The 16,711-nt window shown below is 42.1% G+C and overlaps 1 protein-coding gene across 3 annotated transcripts in view; it reads right to left on the minus strand.

The window, feature by feature from the left end:
- ablim3 (actin binding LIM protein family, member 3) overlaps positions 1-16,091 on the minus strand; it is a 38,940-nt gene extending 22,849 nt beyond the window's left edge. For all 3 annotated transcript variants that reach the window (XM_026357046.1, XM_026357045.1, XM_026357044.1), the window contains exons 1-2: positions 15,679-16,091; positions 7,899-8,033 (exon numbers count right to left, since the gene is read on the minus strand). In XM_026357046.1, coding sequence (XP_026212831.1) covers positions 7,899-8,033; positions 15,679-15,691 — 148 coding nt within the window. In that variant the 5' untranslated portion in view covers positions 15,692-16,091. The remainder of the gene's footprint in view (positions 1-7,898; positions 8,034-15,678) is intronic.
- Between the last annotated feature and the right edge of the window lie 620 nt (positions 16,092-16,711).

Genomic DNA, 16,711 nt, shown 5'->3' on the forward strand with positions numbered 1-16,711 from the left:
TGCCCTAGAGACAGCCAGGTCCCAGTCTGAATGATGTTGTGGTGGCGGCACATGTGGTGGTGTTGTGATTTAACTGGTGCACCAGCCATGGCTGTGAATATCAAACATTATCAGTGATGATAACTTGTTTGAATCTGATTGCGAAAGTTCAAACTCAACTCATACAGTGGCAAGAAAAAGTATGAACCTTTTGAAATTGTATGGTTTTCTGCATTAATTTGTCATAAAATATGAGCTTCATCTAAGACAAGAGTATTAACAAATATGATGTACCTAAAGTAATAACACAAAAGAAAATTTGTTGCGAGTGAAAAAAATATATGAACCTTTTATATCGAACCTTACAAAAGCTAATTGGAGTCAGGTGTTAGCATAAGAAAATTAGAAAGGATCTTTCCAGAGGATCTACATTCAAGAAATGTTGATTTACATGAAGCTGGAAATGGCACTCCACAGCAGTATCTGCAAAATGTTTTGTTGAATGATGAAACTGTATTGACCTATTTAGAAAAACACAGCACTACATCTGGCGTAAAAAGAGCACTACATATCATCATGAAAACATCATCCCAATCGTAATATATGGTGGAAGAAACATCATGATTTGGGCCTGCTGTGCTGCATCAGTGCCTGGCCAGCTTGCAGTGATTGGGGGAAAGATGAATACCTAAGTGTATCAAAAAATTATTCAGCATAATGTGAGAATGTCTGTACGTCAGCTGAAACGCTGAAGAAATTGGGTGATGCTACAGGACAATGACCCAAAGCAGACAACAGAATGGTTTCAGAAAAACAAAATCTGCCATTTAGAGTGGCCATAAAAAAAATAAAAAAAATAAAAAGAAACACTCGCACTGTGAGTTTTTTACAGTTGTTCTCAATTAGGACATGAAAGATTAGAAATGTTTTTGAGTCATTATTTTAGGCACATTGTATTTGTTAATATTCTTGACTTAGATGAAGATCAGATGACATTTTATGAGAAACTAATTCAGAAAACCATACTTTTCACAAAAGGTTCACATACTTTTTCTTGCCACTCAATGTTCATGCATAAGGATGCATTTATGCAAATAAGGATGCATAAATGCAAAAGCTAACATATTTGCATCTGTTGGGAGTTACAACTTATACATCTTCAAAAAAAAGCACCATTCTTTGAAAACTCCCCAGAAGCCACTAATATCCTGCCTCCAGCCATAACTATCAACGTGAAAACTCCCATCGCATGCTGTAGCTGCCAGCGCAGTAGGTGGAGTTCAGTCAGTGCTCGGTGTCTTTGCTGCTGCAGAGATGTGGTGGCTTAGCTTGGCTCCGAGAAGAAAGGCTTCGGTTACAGTCGCATAACCAGCGCCACATGATGCGAACACCCACCCATAAAAACAACAACTGGACTAGTGTGTCACTGTCTATGAATGGCCTTTTGGGGTTTCATGCTGTAGCTCCTCAAGAGAAAGCGCACATAGTTGTATTTAAAAATCATATTTATGCAATTTATACCACTTCAGTTTAAATTTAAGTTGAGTGTTAAGTGTTTGTATAATAAATATGTATTATTTTATGGAGACATATTCAGCTTTTTCATCAATTACTATATCTTCCTAAACAAACCGTAATCAGCTTTGCAAGATGAAACAAAATCAAAGACTTGATTTGAGCTATTTGCTTATTTCCCTTAGTTGGTGCTGTAATGAGGGACACTAAAAGATGTTACTTCTCTACTTCAAATTGCTCTTTTTTGACAAGGCAGAAATTTTACATCTAGAGATCAGAAGTCTAGTTACTAGAGGTTAGCATGTGCGCTGGTGTCTGCAGCTGTGGTCATTGCACTGCACTGATTAGGCACCCACAGGGGGTCTGCATGATTGGGTATTTATCTCTAGCCAACAGACTCAATTAAAATTCCCTTCTCAAAGTCGGCCCAGGCCCAACCTCAAAATAGTCCTGACACCCCCGCCTCCTCCTGCCCTTCTCTTTCTCTGTCTTTCTGTTTCAAGACTTCTTCCAAATCTTTGTGGCACTGAGCACGAGGTCTCCACTTTATCTCAATTTGTACTCTCTTTTCTCGCTACTACAGACTGCACCTCCACTTTCTTTCACAGTCTCCCTTTCCCCCCACAGTCTCGCTCACTGTGACTCTTCCCTCATCTCATTATATTACTGTTAGGCCTTCATAATGCACTATTACAGTAAATGGATGTGCTTTGTGCAGTATGTCAAAGTAGCCCTGCTTTACATTCTAATAGTTTCAGTGCTGTTGTCAACATTTATGCAAAGTTTTAAGGATTCTTCCACACTAATAGAGGCAATAGACAGTCTAATAGAGGGGCATGTATGTAGCAGGCCAATGACAAGTTGCGGCAGGGGAGGTACTCACCTATTCACCACCACATCTGTGCTCCTCTACCCTTCCCTTGTCCCCCGGATCTGAGCCCCTCTGACAGGAGGAAACACTTCAAGAGTAAATAATGTGTTTTCTCAAGTTGTGCCAAGTTGGAGAAGCGATCAAGCACACAGGAAGTGGACAGAAACAACAGTCTACAACCACACTGACAGTTCTGTGAGGCTATAGTTGGCCGCATGTTAAATCAATGTTTACAATTTCAATATTTTATTTCAGTGAATTAGCATTATACAAATTGTCAATCACCACTAAATCTAAAATATAAAGTATAAATCCATCAAATAGCTGAATTATATCAGTTTGACCTACAGATGTTAATGTGCTGGTGGTGCCAGAGGAGAACGCAGGGGATCACTGAAGTCATTAGACTAGTGCATCATCTGAGCATTAAATATTGTGTCAACACATCAAGCAGATCACTCATTCTAGCAGTGTATCCAGGCGTACTGCACATGGCACAAAAAGACAGGCGAAGTGAGTGTGCTTTGCTAGTCTCTACAATTAGTTCAGATCAGTACAACTGTCTCTGTCTCTCCTGATTGGTCTATGAGCTGTGTTTCTCTGCCTCACAGGTTTTATACAGTCGGTGTAAAATTACATATCAAATGGCGAACACCCGTTTTATTTAGGTTTAGGAGGTGATCATTTTTCATCCATTATGCTTTGGGGGTGACATATGCCATTAGCAATAACGTACAAGGATATTAAAGAGAAGGATCATGAGTGTCTTTGCAATAATGTGTGTCAATCCATGAAGTCAGACATATATTTCTAATCAAAACTGTAAACCTCACTGTAGTTGGCAGAGTTTGTCTCCAGGTGATCAAAAGGTGATGCAAAATGTCATAAAAGTCCAATGAATGGTGTTGGAGATATTTCAGTCTGGACCAAAATCTCAGAATGACTCACTGACTGACACCGCCATGCTCAGAGCCATGCTTTAACAAGGCTAAAAGACAAAAAAAGAAAAAGAAAAAAAAAAGCAAACGGAGACGTTGTCGAATAAATCAGAGAGAAATCGTGCACGAGTGATAGGGTTCCCCTAGCATTTGGCTGCATTAGCTTATGGAGACAGATGGTTGCCCAGTGGAGTCCCTTCATACCAGTAGACCAGCTCTGCTGCTGAGGCCTTCAGCTTTTAACCCTCCGAAGGCTGATAAGAGACTCAGCCGAGGAGAAAATAGGCGTGAATGAGATCACAGCCGCACAAACACAACCAAACCGCCAGCGTTGGGGCCTTGCACTAAGCAACACGAAGACTCTACAGAGTTTATCGCTTAATGATCCTCTTAATCATTTAGAAATCACTCTCTCACTGAGCCAGACACTTGCACAGCTCCACCTCAGCACACACACACACACACACACACACACACACACGTAAAGTCAATAGGGGGGATGTCAGTGAGTAAAAAATCCCTCCGAACGGTGACGCTTGACGGAGACAAGAGGGGGAATAATCTCTGTCACATCTCCCAGATCCTGGAGAGTCGCTGGGGAACAGCGCTGCTGCCTGCCGCGCTCCCTTCTCTCTCCGCTGGAATCTCTCCCTAGCAACCAGACATTGGCGTGGTGATTGGACCAGCGTACCCGCCGTTGCTATAGATACAGGAAGCTCCCCTTCCCTGTAACCCCCCACTTTTTTTTTTATGTTTCTTTCTTTCCGTTTCTCCTCATAACCTCTGCTTCTTTCTTATTCCCTTTATTCTTCTTGTTTGTCTTTTGCCACTCTTCCTCCCACAGCCTCTCTCTCTCTCTCCCCCTTGGTCTCTTTTTTAGCATTTAGAGAGCAGAGTGGCAGTACAGTACAGTGGGTTGATGTTATTAACACCGTGTTTGAGCGATGGAGGCTTTTACAAGAGCTCTGTAGACTATTTATCTCCTTGTTCCTTTAGCACTGTTTTATGGGAAATATCTGTTTGAAAACATATAACTACTGGGAGCAGCTCAGCAGTTTATGTGTGCATGTTTCTGTGTGTGTATTCGTCTGTGCTCATACGTTTGCTTTGCTGCCTCTGTGTTTTTTTGTTAGCTTGTGAGCTGACGGGAACCACGTGCCTATTTTGCTTCTGATTTATGTGTGTGTTAGCTGTGAGCTTGTGCCACCAACAGGCCACAGTGTTTCTGTTGGACTCTAAGAGTGCCAATTACGCTTCAGAGGCAGGGTAAATGTGGTCACTATGTCATTAGGCCAGTATGCACAAGTCAGCCCATCTGCTGGTAATAAAACACCACATCGTCCGTACACTACTGCTTGCTGCTTCACTGAGAAGTGCTATGGGATCCACATAATTCACACATACACCCCCGCTGCCTTCAGTGTGTCTAGAGTTGATGCATCAATCTGTGTGCTGGCTTCTGTCTTGAGCCTTTTCCACAGGCTCCTTTCTGAAGCTGATTGTGTGGCTGCTTTCCATGCTATAATCAGCTACTGTATAATGGGTTCAAATGAGAGGTTAAATGCACATGATTAGTGATCTGTTCTTCTTCTGACTAATGCACAAGAGGGAATTATCATGATGTGGCAACTAGAAGGTTATGTGGCTTGAGAAAGTGTGGAGGATAAAATGATTGATGGGTCGGAGGTTTTTATTTCTACACAGCGAGTGCATGTGTAAACGATCTAGATCTATTTAGTGGGGCATAGTCAGCCCTTTTGATGAAAAGGGGAATGGGGACAGAAATAAAAGAAGAAACAGAAACGAGGGAGGAAAATAGGAAATAACTAAGGTTTTATGTCATCGTTTTTCTGTGGAAATGAAATGAGGCGCGCACGAAATCTCATTGATCAGAGCCAATAACCTGGGTGCACATGCTGAATCTCTGAAAAAGGAAACCGTTCAGCAAAAGAACAAAATTAAATGTTGAAACACAACCCAATCACAGGGTTTAAAAATGTCCAACAGATAGGGAAATTGGCTGCTGCTAGCACATTGTCACTCTGGCGCAATGGTATAAAACAGTTTACTCTTTAGCCTACGAATGGCACATCCTGCATGCAAGTGTCATCCTGTCCCGAGATGAGAAATTGATTTCATGCTTGGGTGAGTACCAACGGGAGATAAAGGGGGAAATCGAGAGAATAAAAGTGAAATAAAGAAAACAAACTGCAATAGAGATGTGAAAAGTATAAAAATTCTGCTATTTCTGTTGGTCACAGAAAACACACAGTGGAACCAATGAAAGGAAGTAGAAACAGACCATAATGTATGGACATGGTTTATGAAATTCAAAAAGAACATGCAACATGTTTGTGTGTGCGTGTCGTGGCGGTGGGTGGGTGGGGGTGAAGGGTTACACACAACAATAAAAGCTTTAGAAAACTGCTGGCTGTGCAGAGGCCCATACACATGAGCAGGTTGCGTGCAGGGACGTGGCAGAGACCGGCCACACAATAGTGCCCCATTGCCTCGTGGGATGAGGAGAGCTCTCTGGAACACGAGATAGGAGGGCTGTCTGGTAGGTGTATTTAACATGATGTTCATCGATGACAGTTTTCCATTACTGGAATTCTGCTGTGAGTGAAGGGACTGAGAGGGAGAGGAAAAGGAGAATCAGATTGGTTTTCCACTCAATGTGATGATGTAATGTTTAGGCGACACAAACAGCACCCCCATCCCCCCTCTTCTTCTCCTTTCTGCTTGCTTCCTGTGTTCACCCCCCTTTTTCTCTGGGGCACGGAAAACTGCCTCCTGATTGGTTAATAGCACCATAGAGATGCTGAGAATATCCACCAACCAGGGCCCGGGTGCCCCTTCACACCGTTACCACAGCAACCCCTCACAACCACAGTGAGCCGCGTGCACACACGTATAGATGTGCAGGCTCAAATGCACGAGTGCGTGCGTATATCTCGTGCACTGTAAGCTTGTGTTTTCATGTGTGTGACAACTACGTGTGGGGAACATGTAACAACAAGCCTCCACTGAATAGCCTTCAGTGAGTTCATCTACTGTAGGACAGCGGCGTGCTGTAGTGTAGCGGTGTAGCTCCTCTTATATTGTAGCAAACACAACTTCCTCAGCTTCTTCTCCTTGACAACAGCTGCTGAAGACATGACTTATATAAAAACCCAGCTTTGAATGATTGCCCAGGACGACTGAGTGAAAGAAACTCAAACTGCCAGGGACTATACATGCATGGATAATGTACTAAGATGGGCATTTGAATGAAGGGCTGTGATGTATGTTAAAGCTTAAATGAAGGTGTACTGCAGGACCCTGAAGAACAACTAAGAAGTGCTAAACTTTAGAATCAGACTTGATCAGGTATGGAATAAACTAACATACATAAGATATCATATTTTCCCTAATTTCGATAGTTTGATGCAAAATGGAGGTTTCAAACTTTCTAAAACTAAATCGAGTGTCTGCATTTTTTTTTTTTTTATTTCATGAAGCAAACACCGCTATTTCAGTATGATTATGTACAGATAATAGCGCCAGACCACAAGTGAATTTCTTTTCTTTAGAAATGGCACCATTAACATAATACCAAGTAATCTTGCTCCGGGCTGTACAGCAGCATGACAGATAACATTCCTCAGTTCTTTGATTTCTAATTTGCACACATACAGAAATGTGATATCTGACTGTCATAAAGCCCTGTCAGACCCCCTTACATTTTTCTGCAATCTTGCTGAGCCAAAGCCTCCCATTCAACAGGTCATCAGCTTCCCAGATTTTACACCTTCATTCATGATGTCTGTTTACAGCAGAGAACTCCAGTAAACATTTACAGATTTTACAGAGACACTAACTTAAATGCAGTGTGATAACATACCTGTAATATTTCAGTCTGTAAGAAATGGAAGCAGAAGACATTTCTAACAAATTACTCATAACATATCCATAGAGTCTAACTAAGTCTTGGTTGGGTGTGCTTCTTACGATGTCAAACCTTTCTTTTGAACAGATAAAAATACACATCATTTAAATTTCAGTCTGCAGAGCACAAAAGTAATTAAATTATGTTTAAGATTTTACACAGATTTCCCACACTATTGCTGTCATGTGTAATTATGTTACTAGAGTATCTATTGTAGGTAACCTGTAGCACTGCAAAGCTGGTTAAGACAGTCTCATTAGATCACGGCATACAACTGAGAAAAACCCTCTCCAAGGTGGCAGCACAGTAATAAGCTACCTTAGCAGGAGCCTAAGTCCCCTGCAAGGCACCTGTGATCCATTCCAATCCCCTCCATTGGCTAATACTAGCACTCACACTAGGAGATGGATGGATGAATGAGGGGATGCATTACATATCTGTTAGTGTGTGCGTATAGAAGGTGAGGATGCAAGAAAGACAAATGTCCTGTTCTCCTACTACTACTACTGAATCCAATCCACAGTATAACTCTGACAACATTTATAACCAGGACCACCCAGGCCAGGGGGCTTTGTGAGACAACATCTTCTGGTGTGATCAATGTTTGTCTCCTGTAACACGTCCTGTGTTTGAGTTGTGCTTATGGATTTACGTTTCCATGTCCTACCAGTGCAGGTGAAACACTTGACGTGGAAGTGGGTCTCTTGTACTCGTACCACTTCTCCTTTGCACACTTCCCGACATCGCTGGCACCGGATTGGCCCAGTGCTTCGTTCACCACCCGTTGAGCCTTGGTGATAAGCTGATGAAGACAAAAATATACACATTTAATATTCTTTCTATGATTTGCTAAAACACATACAGGAGGTTAACACTATTTTAAAAGCCAAATCATCACTCAGGTACCGCTGGTATCCAAGTTAAACTCTCTATCTCACACAGTACATCTGCAGTTTATATTGATAATGTTATAAATTCATAGTTCTGCTTCTGATTTAGATAGTGGTAGACAAAAAAAATTGTTTTCAATTCTAGCCAATGACAACTATGGATTTTCTTGGCTGAAAGAACAACTGCTAGCAAATTTTTTCAACTACGACTGACAGAGTGTGTCCACCTCAACAAACACACGTCCCGCTTAGACATAAAACACTGGATTAATTGGAAATCAGTTCATATTGAAATGTTTCTCCGATGTATGCAGCAATCCATCACCACAGCTGTGTCCCTGACTACACCATAGACTGTACTGAATGCAGTTCACACAATAAGATCAGTGTGTAGCTCTATCAACACTTGTTCTGAAGCTGTTAGGTCTGACACCTATGTAAGCTGGGTAAGCTCCAGGCTTTCTCTCCCGCTGTCTCTATTTTTCACACACGAGTACGGGCTGGCTCACACACACAGACACATACTCGCGCGCGCGTACACACACACAAACACACACTGCTGTGTCAGGTTAGAAAGTGGATGGATCCTCTTACTTCATGCATTAGGTTACATGTCAGACTCCTGCAAGCACAACACATAGTTCATAGTTGTTACATGCAGCCTTAACAGCACTGGAGTAAATGCTATCACAAGCAAAAAAAGGCTAAAAGTAGAGATTAATACCAATCTTAAATCAGTGAGGAAAATGAATTTATCTTAGACCTCTTAGGCTATTAGAGGCTCTTTAATGGTCCATCTTCTCCTCCAGGCTATAAACAGATTCTCTTGCATACACAAGCAGAGACAAGCAGCCTCCCAGTACTGACTCTGCCAGAACAGCTGGGTTCAGTTCCTTATCCAGCTCCATTTTCCTTAAGGAGCATCTGAGTGGCCCTGCACTCGGTGGAAAGGGGTATTCAAATGGCAGGATAACCACCTGGCCTTGCTGTCTACCTGAATAGCTGACAGAAGGACTCTGCTGCTTCAGCCAGAGCAGCACGAGCGTATGGGCTGCCGTGACAGAGCTACTGATTCCATTTCACTGGCTGAATCCCGAAGGACTCGCAGCACTTAAAAAGTCTAACAGCCTTGCACGCCTCATAGCCTGAGCACCCTTTGCATGCTCTGTTTGATGACAGTATATGCCTAGGCTATGAGTGCTAAGACTTATGGTGCAAGAGAAAATATATGCATGATTGTAGCTGTTTACTTTCTTGACCTGTGGGCACTGGAAATATGCAAGCGTGATTAATTCCCACTCCGATCTCCCACACTCAAGTCTCTGTTAGTTCATTGTTTCCCCTACAATGCTGGCAGCACCACTGGGCCCCACAAGCCTGACTGGTAAGAGTCTAGCCACTAGTCAAATAACGTGACTCCATTGAAAGTACATGTGACATGGCAAAGGAAGACATTTTTTATACAGTATCAAATCAAATGAGCACTCCCATCAGGTGTGAATGAGAGATAAGTTAAGGTAAGTTTATTTATATAGCACCTTCCAGGCACACAGCCAACTAAACGCTTTACAACATTGCAGCATATTAAAATAGCAGTAGGAAAATAATACAAGAGACAAAAAGAAAGAAAAAGTACAGATAAAAATAAGTATACATTAAAAGGAACACTCCAGGCCAGCAATGAACAATTAAAGAAGAAAAAAATAAAAATGGTTATACACAACCATTTATACACACACACGCATGCATGCACATACACATGTATACACTTATACATAAACACATATAAATACATACAAACATGCATATATATAAATATATACACACACATACATATACATACGCATACTGTATACATACATATAAATACACATTAAAATAGTAATAAAATATTGTAGAACTGTTTAATTTAAATGTCTTGGAGCTAATAACTTATTAGTAAGTTAAGAATGTATTTTGGCCACTTAAGACCCTTAAGTGCTTTATAAACCATTAGTAAAATGTTATAATTTATCCTATGGCATAGAAAGCCAGTGCAATGATTTAAGAACTGGTGTGATATGTTCCACCTTAGGTAGGATTGATTTTTTTACTAGGACATGTGAATAAGCCAATACAATAATCCAACCTGCTAAAAACAAATGTATGGACAAGATTTTTCTGTGGATTGTTGAGATAGAAAACCTTTGGTTCTTGCTATATTTTTGAAACTGTAGAAGTATCTCTTATGTGACTATTAAAATTTAGGTCAGAGTCCAAAATTACACCAAGATTTCTTGGTTCAGTTGTAGTTTTTAGACTATTATTATTCAGGTGAGCAGCAATTTTTAGTCTTTCCTCTTTTGGACCACAACACTGAATTCTGTATTGTCTGTGTTTCACCCACTTTCCCAGCCTGTCTAACAACATCATTTTTCAGGCAGAAGTCATTTAAGACTTTAATAAGTGCAGCCTCAGTACTGTGATAATGTCGGAATCCAGACTGAAAAACATTACAAACATTATATCAAATTAAGAAATTGTGAATTTTCTTTAATGCTACTTTTTCAATAATTTTTCCTAGAAACTGTATATTTGATATGGGTCGATTGTTACTTCTCACTGATGCATCTAAACTCTGTTTTTTTTAAAGAGGTTTAATAACCTCACATAATGGAAACTAATAGCCGTACTGTACTATACATGCCTTCCTGTGCCAACACCTACTGGAAACAACACAGGGCATTTATTTACAAAGCTGACCTTCTGAAAATGGGCCAAAACAAACCTCTGGCACATTATACCATGCACTGCTTTCACAGGCTAGCCAAGCAAAGTGGTAGGGGTAAAGGAACAACAAGACTGTCAACACGTACTGTACCTCATGTATAATTATGCAGTGTTCAAAGCAGTAGCAACATAAATAGCAAACACTTAAGTATCTATTAATGAGATGCTTATTAGGTTGTTGTGTGCATGCCAAAAAGGCACACCTCAGCTGAGAATCCAGGTACACAATCAGCTCAGGAGCTAAAGCTTTACGTAACTACCTAATGGTGTCAGTGCGTTCATTCTCATTCAACACACCCGAGCCCTCCCTGTCTAAACCCATTATAGCGCTCTTCAACCCTCTATCCTCTCCCATGCTGCGGTGTTGAGTCATTCTTCTAATGATAGCCACCAGACTACAGGTGTAATCCACTGACTCCAAATCAGTGGAGAGGGCCGCGGGAGAATAGTGCCTCTGGTAGCCGGGTGATAAGAACAGGGCCAGTGTGAGGGAGGCTCACATCATCCCCATGGACTGAGAGGTTGCTGCTATTTCTCCCTGACCTGACAGCCCAGAGGAAGAACATGCTGGGAAATTCGCAAGGGATGCTGATGGTGATGAGTGAAAAGCATGAAGAGTAGAGTCAAAGAATCAAAGACAAACTACAAAAGGACCAAAATATCCATTCTTAACAGCTGTATTATTTCATTGTGTAAATTCTGGGCACAGTGTTAACTTTACATACGTTTCTAGTAAACTCTTGAAGACCACACACCTAGGTCCAATTTAAGATGCCTACATTCTGGATATTACTCTGTACAGTGGCAATTCTGAAAGTATGGATAGAGAAGCAGTCTTGTGACCAGAATGTCGGACAGATAAAAATCTAGGTGGGGCAGGTGAAGAAGCAGTGCTTGTCCAGAAAGCCCTTAACCTCAACTGCTCCAGCGCAGCTGAGCGGTGGCCGCAGGTCAGTCTGTGGTTGTACTGAGCATCTGTGAGTGTGTGTAACAGTGTACATGTGGTCAGGGAGTTCCTGACAGAGGCAGGAGACCTTTCTTTGAATGAATAAATTCAGGTAAATAAGTTGCCTTGATGTGGCTTGAGTAACTGGCCAGCGTACCAAGCACATGAAGGCCACACCAGAGACCAGAGTTTGAATCCATCCACAGATTTTAGTGAAAGATTGTTCTCAAATCACCATTAATGTCTTCTCTATTAACCTAGATGATCTTTCAAATTTGCAACTTGCCAAATACTTAAGTTAACAACATTTCTTAATTAACAGAAACGTCTGGAGACTGTGGCATCGCTGTTCCTACATCTGTGAGACTGCAGGTCTACCGAGCTAAGATTGTATTTGTAACCTCAGCTAATAAACAGAGGTTTGCTGTTTATTTTCACAACAAAGCATCGTGTCTTCCTCACTCACAATCGAACGCAGCCAGCGAGTCTACCCCTAACTTCCCCCATCCCCTCTCTTTATCCCCCTTTATCTCTGTCAGCACCTTGGGCGGAGGTGTTCTTCGGAGCCATTGTAGTGTCCATCCGAATCACAAACATGCTGTCACTCTACGTCGAGGGAAGGGTCACGCTGCTACTGAGAGCCTGAATGATCACTCAAGACTACCAAGGAGCCAAGGTCATCCAAACAGCATCCTCAAGGACACACTATACAATACAGCCCTAATGATTCTGTTAGAGCCGAGTGGTTCTACTGTTTATTCTCTTCAGTTTTTTAATGCTTATGAAACAGCAACAGAATGGTATTTCAGTTCAACCTAAGGGGCTTTAACTGTTATCAATACGTTTTGTATCCACAATAATTGTAGCTGCAAAAGACCAAGAAAACATGAGATTTTATACTCTCCTGTAAATACATACATAACTGTACATGAATATTCACTGAAGCATCCCAGCATCTGTGTTTGCATCTGTGTATCTTTGTGTCCCAGCTTTGTTCTCTTTGTTAATGAACTAAGGCGTCTGGCGGCAGGAGTGATAAATGGTGTTTGGCTCTGGTTTGGGCTGTTCACCAGATGAGGCAGAAGAGCATACAGTGTGATACTACCCCACCAATTATTGTTCCAGCTGATTCCCCTAATAAAGCAGCGAAAACACTGGGACCAGTGCAGTAAACATCCATCATTTGATATAAGTGTGTTCATTTATTTCTCATTTTTGGTGTGCCAGCACTGAGGCCTGATGAAAGATGCATGTTTCAGTCAGTCTGTCCGGCCATTGATGGATTGCGGCACATACATAAATACTGTATCTTAATAACTACAGCCCAGATTGCTATAAAACTTTATGCAAATATTTATTGTTCCCTAAAGAGCATTTAGTACAATTTAGCGGTCTCTGTGACCTTTTTTAGTAGCGCCATCATAAAGTTTAAGTTTCCCCTTTAGAACACTTTGATCCATAGCAAGGCATCAGCAAAACTAGATCTATGGAAACACAAGCAGTAGTGGTTGTGAGAGTGGTGTACCAGCTGGGTAACAGACTAACACTCTCACGTCTTTTATAAAGCTGTGTTACTCTACTGTGGCTACAAGGACTTTGCATGAGATGAAAGACATGAGAGGACTTTAAAAGCCTCCAGTTGAGATTGCAAAAAATGTTGACGTCCATACTTATGCATTCGTGGTATATGTGTCAGTCGTGAGACCGGATGAGAGACACCGTGTCTTTTTTAAGTTAAGAACGGCGCGTGGGAATATTACCATTTACAGTCCTAACATGCAGCAGTACATTTCTCCCTGATACAGGAGAACTCTCGGCTTGTACAGAGGAAAAAGAAGAGAGGAGCAGAGAGTTGACAGTGCTGCTTGTGATGAATGGCTCTGCAGATCCCCTCAGGTCCCACAGCTCAATGATCAGTATATTGATCAACATGTGTTTTATCACTCCCCTGAAACACACAAACTGTAAATTCACTGTATCTCAGAAATCAGCTGGTTCACCGGCGGGGTTGAATCTTTGTAAATCTGCTAAATGAAGTACTAAAGGTCAGTATTTCTTAGCGTGTATACAACATCTGGCTACGTTCAACCAAGGTCCTTTCCAACAAAAACAAACCTGCTACGCTCACATCCCTGTCTTGACCGCCAGCCGAGCAGAAAATAAGTGTCTGACCTCTCTCTCTCTCACACACACACAGACGCACACAAAAACCCAGTGACCATGAGAGATAGAGGGCCCAGAAGATGAAGACGGACGGTCAACGCTGTGTGTAATTACTCCATGTGTGTTTATGTCCTGTGGGCTCTCACACCCAGTGCAGTGGAAAACACTGCACACACTACAACCTCACAGGCCCATTCATGTACGGACCCATTCATGTGTTCTCTCCTCAGCTGGGTATTTACGCCTGAAGCCAGAGTACGGCCCCGCGTCACACAACCATCTGCCTGCTTTGACACACACGCAAACACGGTTAAGTGCAGACGCTGGTTCACACATGATTTTTTTCAAACTGCCGCCTGACGTGTGGACGATATGTTGTTGATGTCTGTCCTCCTACGTGAGCACATGCTTTTAAATCACACGCGCTCGTGGCAGCTCTCCACATGCTTGGTGCTGCATGCTTCGTGCGCTTCCCCCTCCTCTGTGTGTCAGCTGAGAAAGGCATTTTGAAGCTTAACAAAAGAGTTCCATACATTTTCTCAGCAAGCGTGGAGCACGCATGGAACAGGAATTGGCAGTCAGGCAAGGCTCAGTACCAGAGGGTTAAGAACATCGGCTGAATAATGTAGTGCCACACAATGACAGGCTAGATTATGAATGATGCAGTAATACCCGGTTCCCTCCTGTAGACACAGGGCAGGGGAGGGAGGACAGGAAGTGACTGACACCATCAGTTCACAGGGCACCTGGCGCACACCAACTCCAATAGCCTCACTGACAGTTAAGGGACAGGTGAGGAATTTACTTGTCCAAGATCCAAGCAATCTGCCCGGTGCATCAGTCAGCAGGAACGTGTAAACAAAACAGAGTGGAAGCGTGCATGGGGAGGGCACACATGCACGCACAGCTGATGAGCAAGCCCTACAGGGAAAGTCCTGATTCAGCTGACAGCGGATCAGGGTCACCGTCAGCTGATGCAAGGTCGGCTTAGCATCATGGCAGGACCCCGGGCCAGTCTGGGGTCGGTACGACAGGAGCCCTTAGGGCGTCAGACGTGCTTGTCATGCGCTGCATCACACATAACTGCGCTCAGTGAGACCCACGGCGGTCGGGTCAGAAACCTCCAGGGTCGAGGGTTTCCCGCTGGAAAGTGAAGGCGTTAGAAGGCAACAGCTGAAGAGCTGGGTGGTCTGCAAGAGAGGTCAAAGGTACTGATGCTAGTGGGGGAAAGGGAGAGGAAGATGAAGGAGAAGTTATGGAGGAGAGTGGCAGACACCGAGAGGCCCAAGCAACAGCTGTTATGTAGATGAAGAATCTCAAAAAGAAGCTTCTGTATGGATGAACTCTGGGCAAATGCTACTTTGACCTCAAGATATTCTTAGCACTCCTCTCTTAACCTGCTCCAAGTCTATTCTAAGGGTTCGGCACACACTGACATCTCTTACACCAGTCCTCAATAAACAGGAAACATCATTTTTACATGATTATGTTATGACGTGTAATATCTCAATATTTGAAGTTCAAATAAAACCTGGATTACAGCTCTGGTTTATTACATTTCTAATTAGTAATACCTTCCAGGTGAGGGGGTTAAAAGCAACTATTGTTCTAGTTCTCTCACACCTAGTATTGTCCTTGCACTTGAAGTGGAGAGATGGAGCGCGCTAAAATGGACTTACCACTGGAACTCATGATGCCCAAACGTGCTCTTATCTAAAACAAAGCGGCTCCGTCGAGAATAATCCCATCAATGAAGAGGGGAATCTTCAGGCGGCACTTTGCTCCTTGCAAATTGTGTTAATTATCCCAGCGAACGTAAGTGATGCCAGGCAGCCAGTTTCTGAGAAGCCAGAAAAATGATTTCAAGAAAAGAAGAGAAAAGATCAGTCAGTGGTTAGATATAAAATCCAAAGATACACTCCTGTTGTTGCAGGCTGGGAGCGTCGGCTGTGTTTGTTTTTTTTTTTTTGTTTTGTTTTTTTGTTTTGTTTTGTTGTTTTCTTCAGTGACACAGTCGCCAGTTTCAACAAAATGCTGCTCAGTCAGATTCCACCTTCACATTTTCGCTCCTGGCTCATCCCAGCTCCGCCGCGCTCTCCCCGGCGGAGAGCTGCTGCTGTCACCGTGCGTCTCTCACCCAGCGTCAACACGCTCACAGCGGAGCCTTCCGGACGGCACTTTCAAAATAAAATCAGAAAAAGCACGCTTCGTTTGGCGCTGTACTACAGAAAATACACTCAGCAGTTTAATCAAAATCAATTTACACAATATATTAAAAATAGATATTAAAATGTATTAATTTTCAGTGTCTGCTGTTATTATTGCTAGAGAACATACACCTACACATTCATCTAAAGACACTAAGTTGTGTCTTGAGCATTAAACACATTAAGTTCAATTTAAACTTATTATTATTATTTAAACACCTTAAGATTAAATTAAGTTTAATTTAAACTTGATGTGTTTACTCATCACACGTTAAGAAATTGATTCATGTGTGGTAATGTACTGTATAAAGAACCTTTTTAAGAGTGGCATGATATTTCTTTTTTTTATAATGTTGTATCTTAATTATATCGACTCAGTCCACTGAAAAGTGGACTGAAAAGTGGACTGAGTTCAAGATGTGAGTCAGTGACGTTAAAATAATAAAAGATTTAAAACGTTTGTCTTTGCGATTTTATTGTGAAATTCGTCTTATTTCTGGTATTT

The sequence above is a fragment of the Anabas testudineus genome, chromosome 10 (assembly GCF_900324465.2).
Source record: "Anabas testudineus chromosome 10, fAnaTes1.2, whole genome shotgun sequence".
Taxonomy (NCBI): Eukaryota; Metazoa; Chordata; class Actinopteri; order Anabantiformes; family Anabantidae; genus Anabas; species Anabas testudineus.